General features: G+C 40.1%; 1 protein-coding gene across 1 annotated transcript in view; it reads left to right on the top strand.

Annotated features, from left to right (window-relative positions):
* Nucleotides 1-18,242, top strand: part of LOC138621014 (inactive dipeptidyl peptidase 10-like) — a 102,129-nt gene that overhangs the window by 80,642 nt on the left and 3,245 nt on the right. Inside the window, exons 6-23 of the mRNA XM_069698732.1 lie at nucleotides 1,001-1,053; nucleotides 1,347-1,428; nucleotides 2,926-3,046; nucleotides 4,460-4,614; nucleotides 7,008-7,105; nucleotides 7,190-7,313; nucleotides 7,402-7,440; nucleotides 8,004-8,111; nucleotides 8,539-8,630; nucleotides 9,441-9,488; nucleotides 10,283-10,404; nucleotides 10,947-10,994; nucleotides 11,372-11,473; nucleotides 13,821-13,890; nucleotides 14,834-15,028; nucleotides 16,031-16,085; nucleotides 16,186-16,285; nucleotides 16,588-16,652. Coding sequence (XP_069554833.1) covers nucleotides 1,001-1,053; nucleotides 1,347-1,428; nucleotides 2,926-3,046; nucleotides 4,460-4,614; nucleotides 7,008-7,105; nucleotides 7,190-7,313; nucleotides 7,402-7,440; nucleotides 8,004-8,111; nucleotides 8,539-8,630; nucleotides 9,441-9,488; nucleotides 10,283-10,404; nucleotides 10,947-10,994; nucleotides 11,372-11,473; nucleotides 13,821-13,890; nucleotides 14,834-15,028; nucleotides 16,031-16,085; nucleotides 16,186-16,285; nucleotides 16,588-16,652 — 1,677 coding nt within the window. The remainder of the gene's footprint in view (nucleotides 1-1,000; nucleotides 1,054-1,346; nucleotides 1,429-2,925; nucleotides 3,047-4,459; nucleotides 4,615-7,007; nucleotides 7,106-7,189; nucleotides 7,314-7,401; nucleotides 7,441-8,003; nucleotides 8,112-8,538; nucleotides 8,631-9,440; nucleotides 9,489-10,282; nucleotides 10,405-10,946; nucleotides 10,995-11,371; nucleotides 11,474-13,820; nucleotides 13,891-14,833; nucleotides 15,029-16,030; nucleotides 16,086-16,185; nucleotides 16,286-16,587; nucleotides 16,653-18,242) is intronic.

Genomic DNA, 18,242 nt, shown 5'->3' with positions numbered 1-18,242 from the left:
ACACACACACACACACACACACACACACACACACACACACACACACACACACACACACACACACACACACACACACACACACACACACACACACACACACACACACACACACACACACACACACACACCAAGCCTTCTGAGAGCACACCACCGCATACCTTCAAACGCACTGCCGCTGTCTAAAACAGTCTCTCCAAACATCCTCCCGTCTCATGTGTCACCCATCGCTGACAGCCTCATCAAGGAGTCATCTCAGAGCCGTCACCCATGAGGGGTGTGCGCTGAATGATGCTGACGTGTTTTCTGACAGAGAAGAAAGGAAGTCGAAGTTACAATACAGTTTCATTTTTTTCCTTGGAAGAGAATTCTTCTCTGTACAGTGAGGAGTGTAATCCAAATTAAGAGTGAAGGCTGGGTGGCGAGTAGATCAGCCAAACAGACCGAATCCACATACCTGAGCTGTTACCGAGGGCAACGAAGCAGCTCTACAGCATTTATCATATAACTGTGGCGTGCGCTTACTGAAATATTGTTACGCTATTGCTGCAGCTGATTAGCATGCTGAGACACTCAGGTATTGAACTCAGTGAATACTAACACAAAAACTGTGTGAGTGGATAGCCTCTTGTCATTTCATTACACATGCAGGACAATATAGTGGAGGCTGAAATGCTGACTTGAATGACACCGCAGAGTGAAAATTATATTATTGTGTGATTCTTAAATGCACTTCAGGTAACTAAGAAAGAAGAATATTCACAGTGTCAAATTATACACAAAAAATACATCAACGTGCCTTTCTCTTACTTTTTTTTGTCTGCAAGTTTTAGAGAGTATTTTTGTTGAATTGGTTTCTTGTACAGTTCTGTTTTAAGGACTTTACTATTGCGGCATTTAAATGGGGTCTATTTTCTTGGATGTTGATTATCATTAATAGGTAAATAATGCAGGTCTCTTCATATTAACTCTGAACTTGTCTGTCATTATGTTTGGGTTTCAGATCTACCAGCACTCTTTCTTGGCATCGTACCTGATCTACAACCTGTATACAAGGTGAGAAAAAGAATTCAGCTGAAACATAATGAGCTAACTTCTTTTTCATATTATGGTCCTTTTACAAGCAATGACATAAAAATTGTCTTCATGTTATCTTCTACTAATGAAAAGGTATATTTGAGTTCTAAGTCACAATGAGGTGACCTATAATATTCACCTCAAAAATTTGAGCTGGTTGGCACTGGTTGTAATGTCTTCTGAGATTTAAATAACATATGCCTGTTTGAATGCTTGCTGGTCTAATGCGTGATGGTTCATGTGTGATGCATTTTTAATTGCCACTGCATCAGAGAGGTGCGGGAGCTCAACCCTCCAGAGGTGTCCGACTCTGTCCTCCAGTTTGCTTCATGGGGCGTTCAGGGTCAACAGCTGGTAAGTAGCTCACAGGGTTAAAGAAAGGGGACTGAATCTAAAAACAAGAAATTGTCCGGATTAATCTTCTGTCATGCATTCAATAGGTTCGTGCATTAAATACAAATTTGAAAAAAGTGTTAATATATTCAAGCAAGTGGGTTGAATACACCATCGTAACCTAAACAGACGTTACCACAGTTCAGTCTGGGTTGTAGTTGGAGGACATCCTAATGGCATTTATGTATGTCCTCCTTAGTAAATGCAAATAGCACAGTACAGTTCATTCTGGCCCGTATAGTTATTGTTTCATTAATATTACAGCTATTATTTACAATAAAAAATTGGACAGTACCTCCGCATATGGGATCACTGCTATGATGCACGAACAGAGCGCAGCACGGTGATCTGCACAGAGCAGGGGGAAGAGATCACTTTTGTGGGCACCCAAGTTCTTGTGAACAGAGGCACATGTGCTTTTGCAAATCAATCATGTAGAGGAGCAGAGAGCGCACGTTGGATTTTGTGTCAAACGTAAGAAATCGACAACAGGGACCCTTAAAAATGCTCAGGAAAGCCTACAGCAATGAAGCGATGACGTATTGTTATTTTATAAACCAAACAATGAAATGAAGTGAATAACCAGAAGAACTGATATTGAAAAGAATTGTTGAGTTCCTTCAAAACCAAGCCGTGCTGCATGCGCAAAGATGAAAATCAATGTTTAATCCGGTGTGTGTTGTGCTCACACAACAGTGCCAGTGTCATTCAGTGCTCTGAGGAAACCGCTGATCGAACACTGTTTCTGACTGGAGCCAACAGGCGAACTCCCCTTAAACTAAACAATTATTTTGAATTGAAGCCAGCAACAGTTCCACTAATCAAGCTGTTGCTGAAAGACGTCTTGTTGGGTGACCAATGCTCTCAGAGTGAGTAATGCCTCCCCTGTGCTGAGGACTATGCGCTGAATAAATAGTCCATTATTTGCTCTGGTGCAGACAAGGAAAGTAATTAAGCATTCGATACCATATTTATCTCATTTCCACAGTATTTATACCTGCCCTCGGTGGAACCTTTTCTCCGGGAAGCCCTGCAGCACTGTGTCACGCAGCTAATGACAAAAGTGGTCTTCATTACTCATGAGCTCTGCCTGCATATTTGTCTGTGTTATCACAAGAGATGAGCCACTGTGTATGTTTTTAATCGATGAGCGGATCTCCGTGTGATCGGCTCACCAGGCAGCAGGTTCTCAATTTGTTCTAATGGGACGTGCTCTGTCACCTCAGCTCTCTGTAAAATAAAACTGAACCATCATTTCAAAACTGAAGCATAAAAAGTGTCAGCAATGCATCACATAAATCAAACTTGGAAAGATGAAAACAAGCCGATATAATCTTTCTAGCATGTCTCCTCCATGCTAGGCTACTTTCTTAGCTTCTATACACTATAATGCAGTGCTTATCGTGTTTTTGGGGTTTCTTTTTGAAGTAAAAGCTATATTTTCTCACTATTCCACAGATGTACATATTTGAAAACAACATCTACTTCCAAACAGATGTTCAAAGCAGCTCGTGGCGGCTCACGTCCTCCGGAGAGGAGGGGGTCATCTTCAACGGCATCGCAGACTGGCTCTATGAGGGTAGGATCCAGCTGACAGACTCCTGCCTACAGAATGTGGGACGCAAAATGATTTCCAATAGAAAAAAATTATTAATGCACAAACCCGACGGAAATAATCGTCTACGAGTCAGTTTTCTTCTTGCTTTGTTAACGCAGTCCTTTATTTCCTTATCTCTGATTTATGGCCAATCCACAAATTTGTATGAAAGTGGCCATGATCAATAGTTCACAAACAGCTGTGTCAAATGATAATGTTTGAACATATTAAAAGCCTCATTCATAGAGATAATCCTGCAGAGAATTATCACTCAAGTGATATTTATTCAGCTTCAGCTCAGTTTAGCTGCTGGCTGCTGTTTTCAGTGAAAATAAATGATCTACTCAGCACCAGATAGCAGCGACTGACACAATTAGAGACGAGCTGATTATTATAGTGGAGCATGTAGCAGCTATAGAGACAGATATTTCCCTCAGGGGTTGATAAAGACCAAAAACAGAGCTAACAGACAGTGAATATTGGACTCATCAGGTGTCAGGAAACACCACTCTGAACGATAACGCTAACTGCTGGATGTGGAGATTAAAGACAACATTCTTGGTTCAGTAAACCAACATTAAAAGGTGACATGTAAATATTGAAATTTCAACTTTTTTTCAGCTGCTCCCTAGGTAGCCAAAAAAAACCAGCTGACAGGTTAAATCATTGATATATTACAAGAGTTTGACAAAGTGTCGCCAACTCAGCCTTGCTGCTAATATATCCTGGTGGTCACTCAAAGTACTGCAACATAAATAAAGCCATGCAGCCCCAAAACGCATGTTTCGCACATATGATGACAGGTCACCTGCAGCTGCAGACAAATTCAGGTTGTTGTAAAACAACTCTGCTTTGAGTCAGATATCAAGTTCTTCTTAACATATCAATGATTAAAAACAGATATATTTTTAATTCTAAAAACATGCATTTCGGGGAGATCTGCAGTACGCGCGAATAAGCTGATAAGTGAATAAGTGAAGCTTTTACGTAGCTGGGAAAAAACTAATTATGAACAGTGGCCTGAAATAACTTGTAGCTTATTGTGAAGCTTTGTTAGACATCAACTGACCAGCTAAAACCTCCTCATGTTTAAACAAGCAAATATAAATGGTTTTATTGCTGTAGATTTTTCATTGCTACCCAACAATTATTATTTGCAGCTATCCTATTTGAATACGTGCTACAATAAAGCCAACACAGGTATTACTTAATTTTTTTAAAGTATACAACTATAACATTCGTTATAATTTCCTCTTAAGAAGTGTTTATGATTTAAAAGTGAATTTTCAGTATGCCGGGTTACTCATGAATCAAAAAGTAGACTAATGCAATAAACGAGCCCAAGCGCTCATGCCTCATAGTTCCCGATTTGTCTGTTTTCTTTTGGTTGTCCAGAGGAGGTGTTGCACACTCAGGTGGCCCACTGGTGGTCACCCGACGGCTCCAGGCTCGCCTACCTCACCGTCAACGACTCCATGGTGCCTACCATGCTGCTACCCCGCTTCACCGGCTCGCTCTACCCGAGAGGGAAGGAGTACCCTTACCCAAAGGTGGGACTCAAAAAAAAAAATCCAGTTATCTTTACCTCCAAAAGTCTCAATTAAAGGTGGTTCTAATCAATCAGTGTACTGATGTTGGGTAGTTGCTGGTAATACTAACTTGTAACGGGGCTCTCTTTGCAACACCGTTCAGCATCGTTTATACCGTACCAGACCCTGATTCTACTATAACTTGCAACGGGACACGCCTCCTTTTATTGTGGCTTTACTGTATCAAACCAGTGCTATGAGTAATACAACTGCAGGCTTTCTGCCTCAGCTTATCCATGAAGAAGTTAGAGAACCCTTTTCTTGTTTAATTCATGTTAACGCTGACATTCCCCCTTTGAAGAGGCATGGCTGTAGAGATCTGTGGCTCTGGGAGGGAGAGGAGTGTGATATGCTTGAGAAAAGGAGAGTTAACACACCCCCCCATCCCTTGATGTGGATGTTTAGCGTATCAAATGCCTAATAGATGGGAGATGGGTACTGGAAAACCGGCGGAATGAGGGTCAGAAGGTGAAAGGCGGCCTCATTTGTCGGTTCACACCCGACAGTAGATGGGCTGACGGGTGGGTTCATACGAAGGCTTCTAATTAATGAACCTTTATGCTTGATCTTAGCCTTGCCCATGCAGCGTATAAAATTTATGCAGCACACACACACAGATACTGTTGCTTACATCCTTAAGTGGGTTGTAATATTGTGGGACTAAATGAAGCAGAGATTTAATTGCCCCCTCGTTCCTTTGCTCCGTGAGAACACCGATGCTGCACAGCACTCTGACAGCTACACCTCTGCTTCGGTCGATTGGAGATAACTTTATGTTGGTATCTCCTCTGTGGGTCAATAGATAATAAAAGCATAACCTACAGGCCATTTTTCATATGCATCACGTGTCGGCGCTTCAGAAAACACTCAATTATCGATTGCATTGTTAACAGCGACAAATCAAACTGTAGCCTGGCACATACTGGATTTTTCTGCCTGGTACCAAATAGATATTTGAAGCAGTGAGACTGAAGCCATGTCCCAAGTATGCTCAGTGAGGTTTAGGTCACATACTGTAGGTTGAGGAAGAAATCAAAATCCAATACAGAATCACCGCGAACGCTTCGGATTATGTTTCTGGCCGAAGAGTGTGAGAAACGCAAGCTGTTACGTTGCCTATGTGGTCAGCTGGATTCATCAAACTAAGACTTGATCTGTGAACCAGTTGTGTCAGAGGCATGGAAAAGAAACTTCCTGTGCAGATATATCTTCGGAGTCTAAAGCCGCGACTTTGCAAAGCAACAGTGGTATTTTGAGCGAAATGCTAACAAGCTAACGATAACAATGGTAACATTCTGTTCAGTAAAAGGTCATGTTTACTATGTTCACCACCTTAGTTTAGCATGTTAGCTTGCCAATATTTTCCAATTAGAAGTGCCAAAGTACAGCTGAAGACATCAAGTTTATTTGGCCGAAAACCAAAGTTCCTCACATTAATTCCCAGTAGCAGAAAACTGTCTAATTTCATAACAATCTGTCCAATAGTTGAGGACAATTGACCACTGACCAACTCACTGACCAGCACTACAGCAGGGGTCTCCAACCCGTAGCTCGTGAAACACCGGTAGCCTGAAAGCCGGTTCTGAGTAGTTTGGATCCAAATGCTGCATAGTTGCACTGCAGCTTGTAAATTAAGACTTTGACAATCTGGAAACATAATGTAAATACTAATCCACTGTATGTAATGGTTGTAATGGTTAAATTTACAAAAAATGACTTACATTTTTTTTACACTAAGACTTTTAATACACCCACTTTTTTTTTTTTGGTTTTTTTTTTAAGTGTTAGTATTTTAGAAAGCAGGGAAATAATAATTATTCACTTATTGCTCATTTATAATTAGCAGGTTTTAAATATGTTTGCTCCATTGAGTTTCTGATCTATAATGTCATACTTGTTAAATGGCATCAGCAGAATAGAATGGAGTCACTCCAAGATGGTCTTTTACCTCCCAGAGTGGATATTGATGGATTGGCAAAGACAATAAAAATAACAAATCAAAATAAGTGAGCATAAGTGATATTGTCATCTTTGTGAAAGGTTACTTTTTATTTTAGAGATTTCCCTTATCACCTAGACTAATGAGATCTACTTTTGAGGAAGACTTAAGCGAAGGAAAACAACTGACTCACCCCAGGGGCCACAGTATACTGGGGCAGTTTGTTCTCTACCTTTTTCATATTCTCATTATATTCACTGCTGAAGTCCTACTGGAATTGTTCAGAGTGAAAGCATATAAAAATAGAAAACAAGTGTAGCGTGTTGCTCCATTCTTACAAGTGAATCATGGATATTACATCAGATTTGATTAGTCCTGTGAATGTAATCCTATATTTATGCTGTTTTCACTGTAGATGGGTCAAATCAATCCCAGCGTCAGACTCTGGGTTGTCACTCTGGACGGAAGCTCTCTCACGAACGAACTGAGACCTCCTGACAGTTTTGAAAAGAGGTCTGACTTCATTTTATTCTGCATGTCATAACACAAACATCTCACTGATCTGGTCACTGACCTCCATCTGCATATTCCATATAGTGAGTTCTACATCACCATGGTGAAGTGGGTGACTTGGGAAAAGCTGAGTGTGCGTTGGGTAAATCGAGCTCAAAACATGTCAATTCTTTCACTGTGTGAGGCCACAACGGGTGACTGCACAAAGGTAAGAAACTTATTGTTGATAATTATTTCATCTTCAAACATAAATACCTTTGCAAATGTTGTGGTCTGACTTGATCTTTCCAATTCAGAAACATGTGATGACATCGGAGAAGTGGCTCGATCGTCAGGTGAGTGCCTCATTATTTATGATCATTAAACAGCCTAGCTGGTTTCTTTTTAATCAAACTGTGAGTTGTTAAATCAAAGATAGGATTAAAATGATAGTAAAATCCTTCCTACACCACACGACACACGTATTTCCGATCACTTTGCTGATTTTTTTTTTTACTTTATAGTTGTTGTTGAGTCTCTGGATCAAATTCCACATTTTCTGCTGTTGTTTCCGTCAAATGCCAAACAGGAAACGGAAACACTGCACCCTCTGAGCTGATTGACAGCTTTTATTTTGAAGCATCAGTGCAGGAAATTCTAAATTTCATTGATGGCAGCTCGAGAGAGTCCATAAAAAAAAAAAGCAGCAAAGTAGAAGTGATTAGTTACTAAATAACTTTATTGTTAATAGAGAAAAGGAACAGAGTCATAAATATTGGTCTTGGAGGAGGTCTGCTCTCTCCGAGTATCCTTCTCATTAAAATTAGTTTCACAGGAGGATCGTTTGTGCTTCAGTTTTTTGTTATACATGACAACAACTCTTCAACAGTGTCTGTTTGTTATTTGTCTGTCTTCCCAGAATGAGGAGACAGTGTTTTCCAACGACTGCACAACGTTCTTCATTACGATGCCCCTAAAACAAGGTGGCCAGGGGACGTTCAGCCACATCACCATGATCTCCAACCAAGTAAAACTATTACAAACTTTTAATAAAATGAATTCCATTGCAGGTGCTTCACTGTTTAATCAAACTTCTTGTGTACTTACTTCTTTAATGTCCCCCTTATCGGTCCTGTCTACACGAAAAAGGCTTTCCAATTATTCACACGCCTCATATGATTCCATTTTGAAGTTTCATCAATTTAAATTACATCCCAACTCCATTTCCTGAAACACTAAAAAAAATTAAGAATACATTTACTTGAATACATTAAGGAGAGTGTACAGTGGATGAACCGGAGACACGGTGCCAGATTAATTCCTGTTCCTGCAGAGATAATAAGTCTGAGACTTAAAGTCGGGGCAAGGTAGAAAAAGTCAACACGAGAGTTCTACTTATTCCATGGAGGCCGTCTGAGGTCACGTTAACTGTTGTACTCTTTCATGCTACTCAGTCTGAGGGTCAAGAGGTCAACCTGCGTCACCTGACCTCCGGAAGCTGGGAGGTCTCTGAGATTCTGGCCTACGATGAGGGCACAAACTTGGTGTAAGCGTGACTAATTTACCCTGTTTCCACCTTGCATTACATGTGACCTGGCGTGATTGGATCACAAGTGGCCAGTAGAAGTACAGCTTGAAACACACCCAAGACGCATTAAGATCCGATCTGCTCAGGCCGCATTCGGAGGTGGTCTGGGACACTTGTGGCCACATTCGTTTAGCAGTGGAAACCCACTGCGTCCTCAATCTGTCCTGGGCCACATTGGAAGACCACCTACTCAGCTGACGTCCTAATGGGAATGAAAACAAGTGCAGCTCGTGTTCGTTCCGACGTGTTACCGTCAGGTTACAGCAGGTTCGTTAGTTTGGGGTTAAGGTTAGCCTCTGCAGATTTTTTTTCCTTTATTCAGTCTTTCACGTGAAGATCTCTGTTTGCTCCTCTTTTATTATTTTTGTTAACAGAATATCTTTCCTGCATTATTCTGCCGAGAGCGCACCTGAATTGTACAAAAGCAAACTATAAAGAAGCCTTATAGCGATTTAAAACACAATTAATGAGTCTGACCCGAATCATTGGGCTTCTGACGTTCAGGTCTCTGTTCTTGTGCTCTTTCATGTGTATATTTCCGTGACAGAGCCTGTGTTCTTTTGCATATGGAGCGGGGAACTCAGATCCGATCTCAGGTGGTCACTCAGAACACGTGGAGACGCATGAGACGGCTTAAAACTGGTCACTTGCGATCTGATCTCTCCAGGAGGCTTGTTGATGCAAGGTGGAAACAGCCACATTGACATTATACAATACTGACACCAGAATGCAAACTCTTAGATAACAGGTTCACTTTTTGTTTTCCAGTTATTTTCTAAGTACAGAGGAAGGGGCAACTCAACGCCAATTGTACAGGTACAATTTCAATTCATTATGACATTAAAGATGGCACCATCCTTCATAAAGGAAGTTTCACATTGTGTTAATCACTTTTTGCAAAGACTGCAACCTTTTCATGTCTATTGTAAATACAAGTCTCCAGGCAGCAGCTGGTTAGCTTAGCTCAGCTTAGCATAAAGACTGGAAACACTGGGAAAACAGCTTGTGTGGCTCTGACTGAAGGTAACAAATTCCACCTAGCAGCAACTCTAAAGCTCATAAATCAACATGTTATATTTGGTTTGTTTAATCAGTTACACATTTTTCAGATGTCATGTGGCTGGCCAAGAATTAGTCAGGCACAAAACCCTTTGTGAAACCCACGACATTGTTTTCACACTTTGATTTGCGTATAAATTACACAAAGCAGAAATGGGCTTTTTAAAATTATTTTTAAGCTGATTTTGGGGGGATTTTCTTGTCTTTGGACAGAGACAGGATTACTGTTTTCACTCTTTTCTTGTCTTTACGCTAAGCTAAACAAAGCAACTGCTGGTTGTAGGTATAAAATCTTTATTAGAAACACTTGTTTATTCATGCAGTTATCCAGACAGCAGTTTAATGCATACAGTCATAAAGGTACAGTCCGAGCACCTCAGTGAATATTCACATCAAACATCTGAATGGGGAAAAACATGATCTCAGTGATTTTGACTGAGGTATAATTTTACCACTAATTTGAGTATTTTTAATCCTGTTGATCAAAAGCTACAAATCCTCTGAAATGGACTTATTTTTCTTCACTTATAATTGTTCTTCTCCTCCAACAGGGTCTCCACTGTGGATCTGTTTCATAAAGAATGCCTCACCTGCTCCCTTTTCAAGTCAAACTGCACCTACTATGACGCCATCCTCAGCCCCAACTACCAACATGTTCTTCTCAACTGCAGAGGTAGCACCCGTCCATCATAACATCATAACATCATTTATAACTGAGTGGTTCATTTCAAAGGTGCCTAAAACTATATTATCTGATGAGTGTGGTTTCACAGTTTGGTTTACTGTTGTTCTAGATTTCATTTAGGCTCCAAATGGAGTAAGAAAGGTAAAAATGTAATAATTATTGGAGCTTAGATATGTTCAGTTTGAGAGGTTTAAATTTTGACCCTCAAATATGAGTTGTGTTTGCTTTGTTAAATTCAAATTATATTTTTTTTAAATGCTACTACAAAATAAAAGTCTAAAGTTTTAAATGTACTGTATGTTCCTTATCAACATGCTCATCGGACAAACTGAATTAAAACATTACATTAAAACCGAGTTATTTTTCTCAGACCTCAACAGAAGGAACTTTTAGGTTAGATAGCAAACAGTTAAGTCTTGTAAAAAAATAAGATTTTTTTTTCTTCCTAATTTTAAACACTTAAACCTGAAAAAATGTGTGCAATAAAGTTGCATTTCCTGAACTAAACTTTCATTTAAACTTTTCTACAGGTCCTGGCATACCCCAAACTACTCTTCACAAACTGAGCGATATGACCAGTAAGTTCTCCGGCACTGATCAACTATTTTGACTTTTACATCAGGTATAAGTATTCATTATATTTAGGAGGAAGCATGTCGATTTGTTTTCGGAGTGAGTTTTCCTTCATTGTCTGAAAAATGCATTAATGTCATTTTTGCAGAATAAGTGGCTGAGATTAAGTCATTAAGCAAATATTTAACAACAGAGTTTTACACAAGTCTGTATAAAGTGGACATAAGGAAGCAATAAAGTCGAGCTGAAGTGCTTGAAATGTTTCTGAGTGTACATCAGAGGCACTCAGAGCAGCGTCTGGGGACCAAGCAGCACTTTGTCACGCAGGACATTTTTTGTATTTGTTGTTTTCTAATGTAATTCTTATTGTCCTGCCATGTAGCAGAGCACAAGGCTCTGGAAACAAACACAGAGTTGAGACACACACTGATAAACAAGACAACACCCAAGAGGGAAAGAAGAACTGTACAAATCAACAACTTTGGTAAGAGACGGCACTCCTCACTAAGCGTGTGTTAATCTGGTTTCTGATAATGATTTGTTGACCTTCAAATGTTTGCATTATCATCCTCATCGTATTTACAACAGTCAATATTTTCTATCTTCACCACTGACCATCACTCATTCTCTCCTTTATCAGTTAATGACTAAAACTCACTTAAATAAGTAACTTCAGGTTAAAATTCAGTGTTCATGCACGTAATCGGACAATGTGCTAAATTAAGGTCACATTTAGACTAGCGGCCCGTCGTTTATCTCACAATCACTGCAACAAAACATAAAATGATTGCTCCTGTGACATCTCTACAGACTTGTAACATCTGAGTTTGATGTATTATAAACACTTTCAAGCTTAAAAAAAAATCTGTTACAGAAACTGGATTTCCTTCATTGAGTTTCTACTTCTGACCTTCAGACAGCACCAATGCAGCCGAGAGCATTTTTATTTTATATGCTCCCCTAACAAGGTTGCATTGTACCAAAGTAGCGCCGTGCAAGCTGTGACTTCCAACGACAAACTCTTCTGCTAATTTTTGGCACATTTCACTTATTAAAGCAAAAAGTAGTGATAGTAGTGATCTGTGCAGATGAAGTGGTCCGAAATATGTGTAACCTGCCAATAGTGACTGTAAATTCATAATCACACGCTCAGCAGTGGAAACCGACTTATTCAGACACACGGAGGCTGCTGCGTGTTGGTTTTAATCCTAGACTGTGTATAAAAGTTGACGTTGCTTCCTGGTCTGAAGAATTAGGCCAATAAGGAACTGTCTTAAACTGCAATACCACCGAGTGCCACTAGAGGTTAGCTCCAAAAAGCACCTGGCTCCATAGTCTCCCATTCAACTAGTCTCAACAAATTCCAATTTAATAAAAAGAAATTCCACGCGTTATTTCAGTGTTGTTAGCTAAAGTCACTCCTTCTTATTCGTTTTCTGGCCATTCATCTGAAAATAATAATCCCGTCATCAGTTAGAAAATAAGCCTCAAAAAGATGTGTTTTTGGGGGCGTGTCTGTTTGATTGACAGGCCTGTGGTGCAGTCAGGTTACAGCTAGTGGAGGGCGGGACGTAGTATCGTCAGGTTTCCCATCAGATCAGTCAGATCCACCGCTTGCTCCCCCCCAGCTCGTCCAAATATGGTCAATTCTGGCTCCAAACTGCTCCGAAGTAACAAGATGGCTTGGTTTTAATTGGATTGGATTTATTGAGTGCAGGAATGATGCTGCTGCTGCTGCTGCTGCTATGACAACACTTTACATGTGGAATTGTAAAAAGACTTAAAGATCCAGTTATCCGTGTTATACAATATGTTCATCTAGCTCTAATTCTCCACCTCAGTTTCAGCAACAAGCTTTCTTGTTTCACATCACATTAAAGAAATCACGTAGCTGCAGGAAGCCAAGAGTCACGTGGCGACTGAGAGGCAAACGTCTTATCAGGAGAAACACAACCGAACAAACAGGTGCACAGCTTTGTTTTGGCGCTTATGAAACAGAAATCAGAAGAGCAGCTGTATATTGATTCAATTGGAACGGACGGCTCACCATATGGCTCCCTTTTCTCTAATCTGTGTTCCCCATTAGAGACAACATAATGCATATTCAAGGCGTTTTCAGCTGTAACAGTGAGACGGCATCAAAAGCCGAACAGGAATGAAAGCGCGGAAATGCTTTTCTCATGTATCACTGTTTTTTGTTTTTTTTAGTTGGAAACTGCAGATTGCTCATTATTCAGAAGTCATAGTGTTTGAGTCAAAAGAAAAACAGACCAGCACGTCGCCTTAAAGTCCTTTTAACACTCATTTAATAGGCTTTATGAGTGGACCTCTTTCTTTTTAAAACTGGGACTGAGCAGTGATATGCTCACTTATCTCCTGCTGCCAGCGCTGTCCTCACATCTTCAGCCTGCTGGTTCACACCAGTTAACACCTCCAACAACAATCCCACAACTGCCTCCTCATTTCAACAACTTTATTTTCACATTATGGTCTAAATCCCTTACAGAAGTTTTATAAAAGTTCCCTCGCACCAAGGCCCCTTCGGTGAATCAAATCCAGCTTTCTGTGATTGTCGACTGCGAGATATAAGAATTTGAAGACCCTGTTAATGAAGTGAAACCATTTAAAACACCAGCTAGCCTTGAAGTGGCCTTTTTCATGAGTGATGGAGCTCCCGTGTTGACCTGACCGTACAATACACAGAGCTTTGATGTAGCCCGAGGTATAGATGTACATGCATTGCATTACAAAATATATTCCGACTCATCTTCACCACCAAAACCTTCTTTTCACTTAATGTTAATGCTGTCTTTTTTTCTTTTTTTTTGCAGCACTTCGCCTGGAGTTAATCCTCCCGATAAATTTTGATGAAACACTGGAGCACCCACTTTTACTGGTCCTGTATGTAATGTCATCAAATTGATTTTCTATTTTAAACTGCATGCATACATAAATGTTATTTTGTTTCAGTGTTTAAAATTGTAGAATTATTTAATGCAACAATGAATTAAGTGGAAAAAAGTATGAAACCAAATATTGGAAATCAAGCTGTAAATTTATGCCTAAAATCAAACTCCCAAAAGTCTGAGGGGTCATGAGATCAGGGGTGTAGCTCTGTTTGTTTAAGTACAGGAGTTCACCTGACACGCAATATTAAGTTGTGGCTCATTTCTAAAGGTTGTGTAAACACTGTAAACACAATAATGTATTTCCATTATCATGCTGTTTTCAGAGATTGTTCTGGATTACTCATCTAAAGTGTTATTGGCCCATTTCAGTCACAACAGGCTGCTGAAAATGTTTCACATTAAAAGCCTTGTTAAGAAATAGAGTTTCTGTCTTAAGAAACTTGTGAGGGCTTTTATTTTGAAATGGATACAGGAATTGTTGCGTTTGTATTGACGTCCTAATGCATTAATTTCAGGCAGGCAAACGGTTCGGATTAAAACGAGGCTTCGAGTTTATGTGAATGACAACTTTGACCATTCCATTTGATTTTATAGACTCGGCTGCTTTAGAGATGGTTGGATCTTCAAGCACTGAAAAAATTTCAATAAATGTCAATTGGATCAAGAGAACTAAAAACACTTATTTTTTTACTTGGAGAAACAAAAGTAGCAGTGCGACCTTCCGGTAAACTACAGCAACACTACATCTGAGATTATGAAAACCATGTTTTTTTCCCAAGTTTACTCGGAAATTATTTCTTGCAAACTATGGGATTCAGAGAATTAGTTTCATGGGCGTCAGAAGCCAAAAAGATTGAGAACCGCTGCCCGAAACTGTGTTTTTCACGTGAAACCGCCATGTTTATTCTGGTAGAACTCTGCCTGTCCTTCCACAGTGACAGCGCCCCTGGTGGTCAAGCTGTGAGTGACCGTTTCGCTCTCAGCTGGGAATCTGTACTGGTCAGTTGTGACAGCGTCATCGTGGCCCATCTGGACGGTCGGGGCAGCGGCTTCCAGGGTCAGAGGATCCTGCACGAGGTTCACCAGCAACTGGGAACTGTTGATGTTGAGGATCAGATCACAGCCCTCAAGTATGCTTCTTCTTTTCCTCAAAATAGCCCAGTTAACTCTCATATCTGATGTATAAACTACTCACGGTGTGAACCAGGCTGAGCCCAATGAGTTCTCATAGTTTTGTACTGAAGATACTACTGATATTGTTTTTAATGTGGTTTATGTTTGTTTTATGCTCTTTTCATGTGGTCATAATATGGGAGAAAACTTTAAAAGATTTGGATTAAATCTGCTGGTTATTATTATTTCTTATACTGTATATGAAACTAAATTACACACATTGTAATCTTCCTGGCATTGGTCATATATATATATATATATATATATATATATATATATATATATATATTATGACTACTTGTAAGGTTTTAAAAAGGTATTAACTTGGACTGTGTATTAAATGCGAGAGGACTCATGATTTCAAATGAATGATTCAGGAAATTGCAGCAGTTGGCTCAACAACAGTGCAACTTTATCATTCAGATTCAAATGGCCCTGCTGTTACGGTACAGCTAAATATTCATTTACACCACATTTTGTTCTGTAGTGAACTGTCTCTTTTAATTGAACATTTCCTGGTCCCTTGTTTTTGAGAAACGTATTTTATATCTACAGTGTAGACGCTGGCGTCCACACGGTTGACATTAGATTTTCTCTGTAGGTTCAGCAAAGAGAAAGGTCTGAGACATGCTCGCTCAGTGTAGTAGCTAATACTAGCCTTTCCAAAAGGGGACGACTGTTTCTTATTGTAACTCCCATGTTTTCATTTTTGTATGTTGGGATGCGTTACATGTCAGTAAAGTGGTTTCAAGCAGGCCAGTTATTTCTCATAAATGGGGTTGGGTTATTTTGCTATCCAAATACAAGCGGCTTTTTAACCTCCAAGGGACTGTCTCGTCGTGTCCTTCTGTCCAACCTGACATGGACCAGTGTAACATAACGTCACACAGTTCATGCCTTACACGAGCCGAATGCGAGATGCCTCTTTGCACTGACAGAAAGACATTTTTACCGTTTAGGCACCTGATCAAACTACCCTACGTTGATGGCACCAGAGTTGGAGTTTATGGAAAGGTAACAGCATCTGTGTCTAAGAAAAAAAACACAAAAAAAACAACATAGCGTTTATCATCTATCTTACCCGGCATTAAGTCCTCGTCTTGTCTTCGTCCAGGCATACGGGGGCTTCTTGTCCTCGCTGCTCCTCCTCTCCCACAGCTCCGTGTTCAGGTGTGGCATCGCTGTCGCTCCGATAACAAACTGGAGACTTTATGGTGAGATGGACGAGTCGGTCCAATTATTTTACATTCACTCGTGACTGTTGATATAATGTCGACTCATTATTGGATTTAATGTCTTTGATTTTACAAACAACACCGGAGCAACTGATGGTAAACAAAGTCACAAAGGCTAATGAGAATGTAGAGGAGCAACTCTTTATATCAGCTCCATTTGTCCACCATCAAGAGAAGAATTAATATTAAAAGCACTGGAAGTGTTACCATGGGTGATCAATGTGTGAATTAAAACAGCAGCTCTCTCCCTGTTAACAGACTTCTTTTTAATCCTCACAAAGGGTCGGCCTTCTCTGAGAAATACTTCAGCTTTCCAGTGAGAGAGGATCACAAATACCGACTCGATGTAAGTGGTGTTTTTTGTGTGTGAAGGTTTCTGAGGTTAATTTGCAATGAAAAGCACTTTAAATGTGCCATTATGACCCACACCAACATTAACCTTTCATGTCTGGCGACATTACAGACTCATTCCTGTCACCGTTTAAATTTTGAATACAGAAAGGAGGAGCCAAATGCAAACACACTGAAGAGGCAGTTAACCCACTTTATTGCTGGGTAGACAAACAAAAAAACTTACAGGAAACGACAGGTCCAAAAGGGGCAAGGTTGGTAGACAGATCCATACATGAGTCACAAGTCCAGAACTACAGGTAACTCCAGCTCAATAGAGGAGGGTGAACTAGTTTAGTGTCAGGGAGCTGAACAACACTGAGAATGCGGCAGATGAAAGGGTTTAATACAAGCAGAGCTAATGAGAAACTGGGTACAGGTGTGTGCAGGTGGGCGGGGCAACAGGGTTCACTGCAGGGCAGGTGGCAGCGGGGCCCAAACCACAATGTCCAGCCTAAAGCCTCAACCCTCACGGACTTAATGTCACCTGTTGGAATGTTTGAGTGTTCTGAGAGAATAAATAATAAATGTATCATGCATACAAACTATATATATATATATATATATAATGTGTATAATGTTTATATATTTGAGGAAAGGCTTGAATATAAGAAAATCTAATGCAGACGTTTGACTTGTAAACAACTTACAAACATGCAGTAAATAACCACAGCAGCGAGGAGCCAGGTTCTGTCACTTACAGTTAACATCATCCATGTTTTCTTTTGTTTACATTTTGTGGGCGGAAGGACAACCAGGTTGAATAGGTCACATAGACTGTATTATAAAAGCGGACGTAGCTTCCGGCTCTGAAAAATTAGGCCAATACAGAAGTGCCTTATGATGCGTTACCACCAGGTGCCACTAGAGGTTGGCCCCAAAAAGCATCCGGCTCCGTAGACTCCCATTAAACTCGTGTCCCAAAATTGTCAGTCAATAAAACCGGTTCCAAACTGCTCTGACCTAGCAAGTTTTCGACGGCCAAAATCCGAATTCGAGGCTTCATAACGGCCGTTCGCAAACCAGTGGGTGATGTCACTGCTGGTTGCCGCTTGATACGTCACCAATTTTAAACTCAAATTTCCCTTGAACATGTGATGGTGGGACAGGCCTAAAGCCTCACAGAGTCCGTGAAGGTCGACATTTTGAGTCAGGTGACTGGGTCAAGGAATAACTGCCAGGGCGTCTAATCGACTGATGGACAATGAAATGAACAGGACTAATAGTAAGATACATTTTAACTCAGGGCCATAGCATAAATATATAAACTTCTTACATCATGGATTTTTTTTTTCTAAAACTGATGATCTTTTAAACAGAAAATTGATGATGGAAACTTAAAATGTTCAGTTGTTTTTACTTCTCTGCTCACCTTTGAAATGAAAGTTTCAACCTAAGTTCACAAAAGTACCAATTTGTGCTAATCATGGAAATGAATGTAAGCTTTAATCTTACCTGCACAGTCACTCTCCTGTTTTTGCTGTTGTTGCAGTTACTCATGGATATTCATGAGTGGGAAGAAATCCTGTTTTCTGACCCTAAAACT

The sequence above is a fragment of the Brachyistius frenatus genome, unplaced genomic scaffold, assembly GCF_029030835.1.
Source record: "Brachyistius frenatus isolate BFR_SWC_R1_liver_20210118 unplaced genomic scaffold, ASM2903083v1 Contig_28, whole genome shotgun sequence".
Lineage (NCBI taxonomy): Eukaryota > Metazoa > Chordata > Actinopteri > Embiotocidae > Brachyistius > Brachyistius frenatus.
Note: the sequence above shows the minus strand (reverse complement) of the source record. Positions and strands in the feature narration are given on the sequence as shown.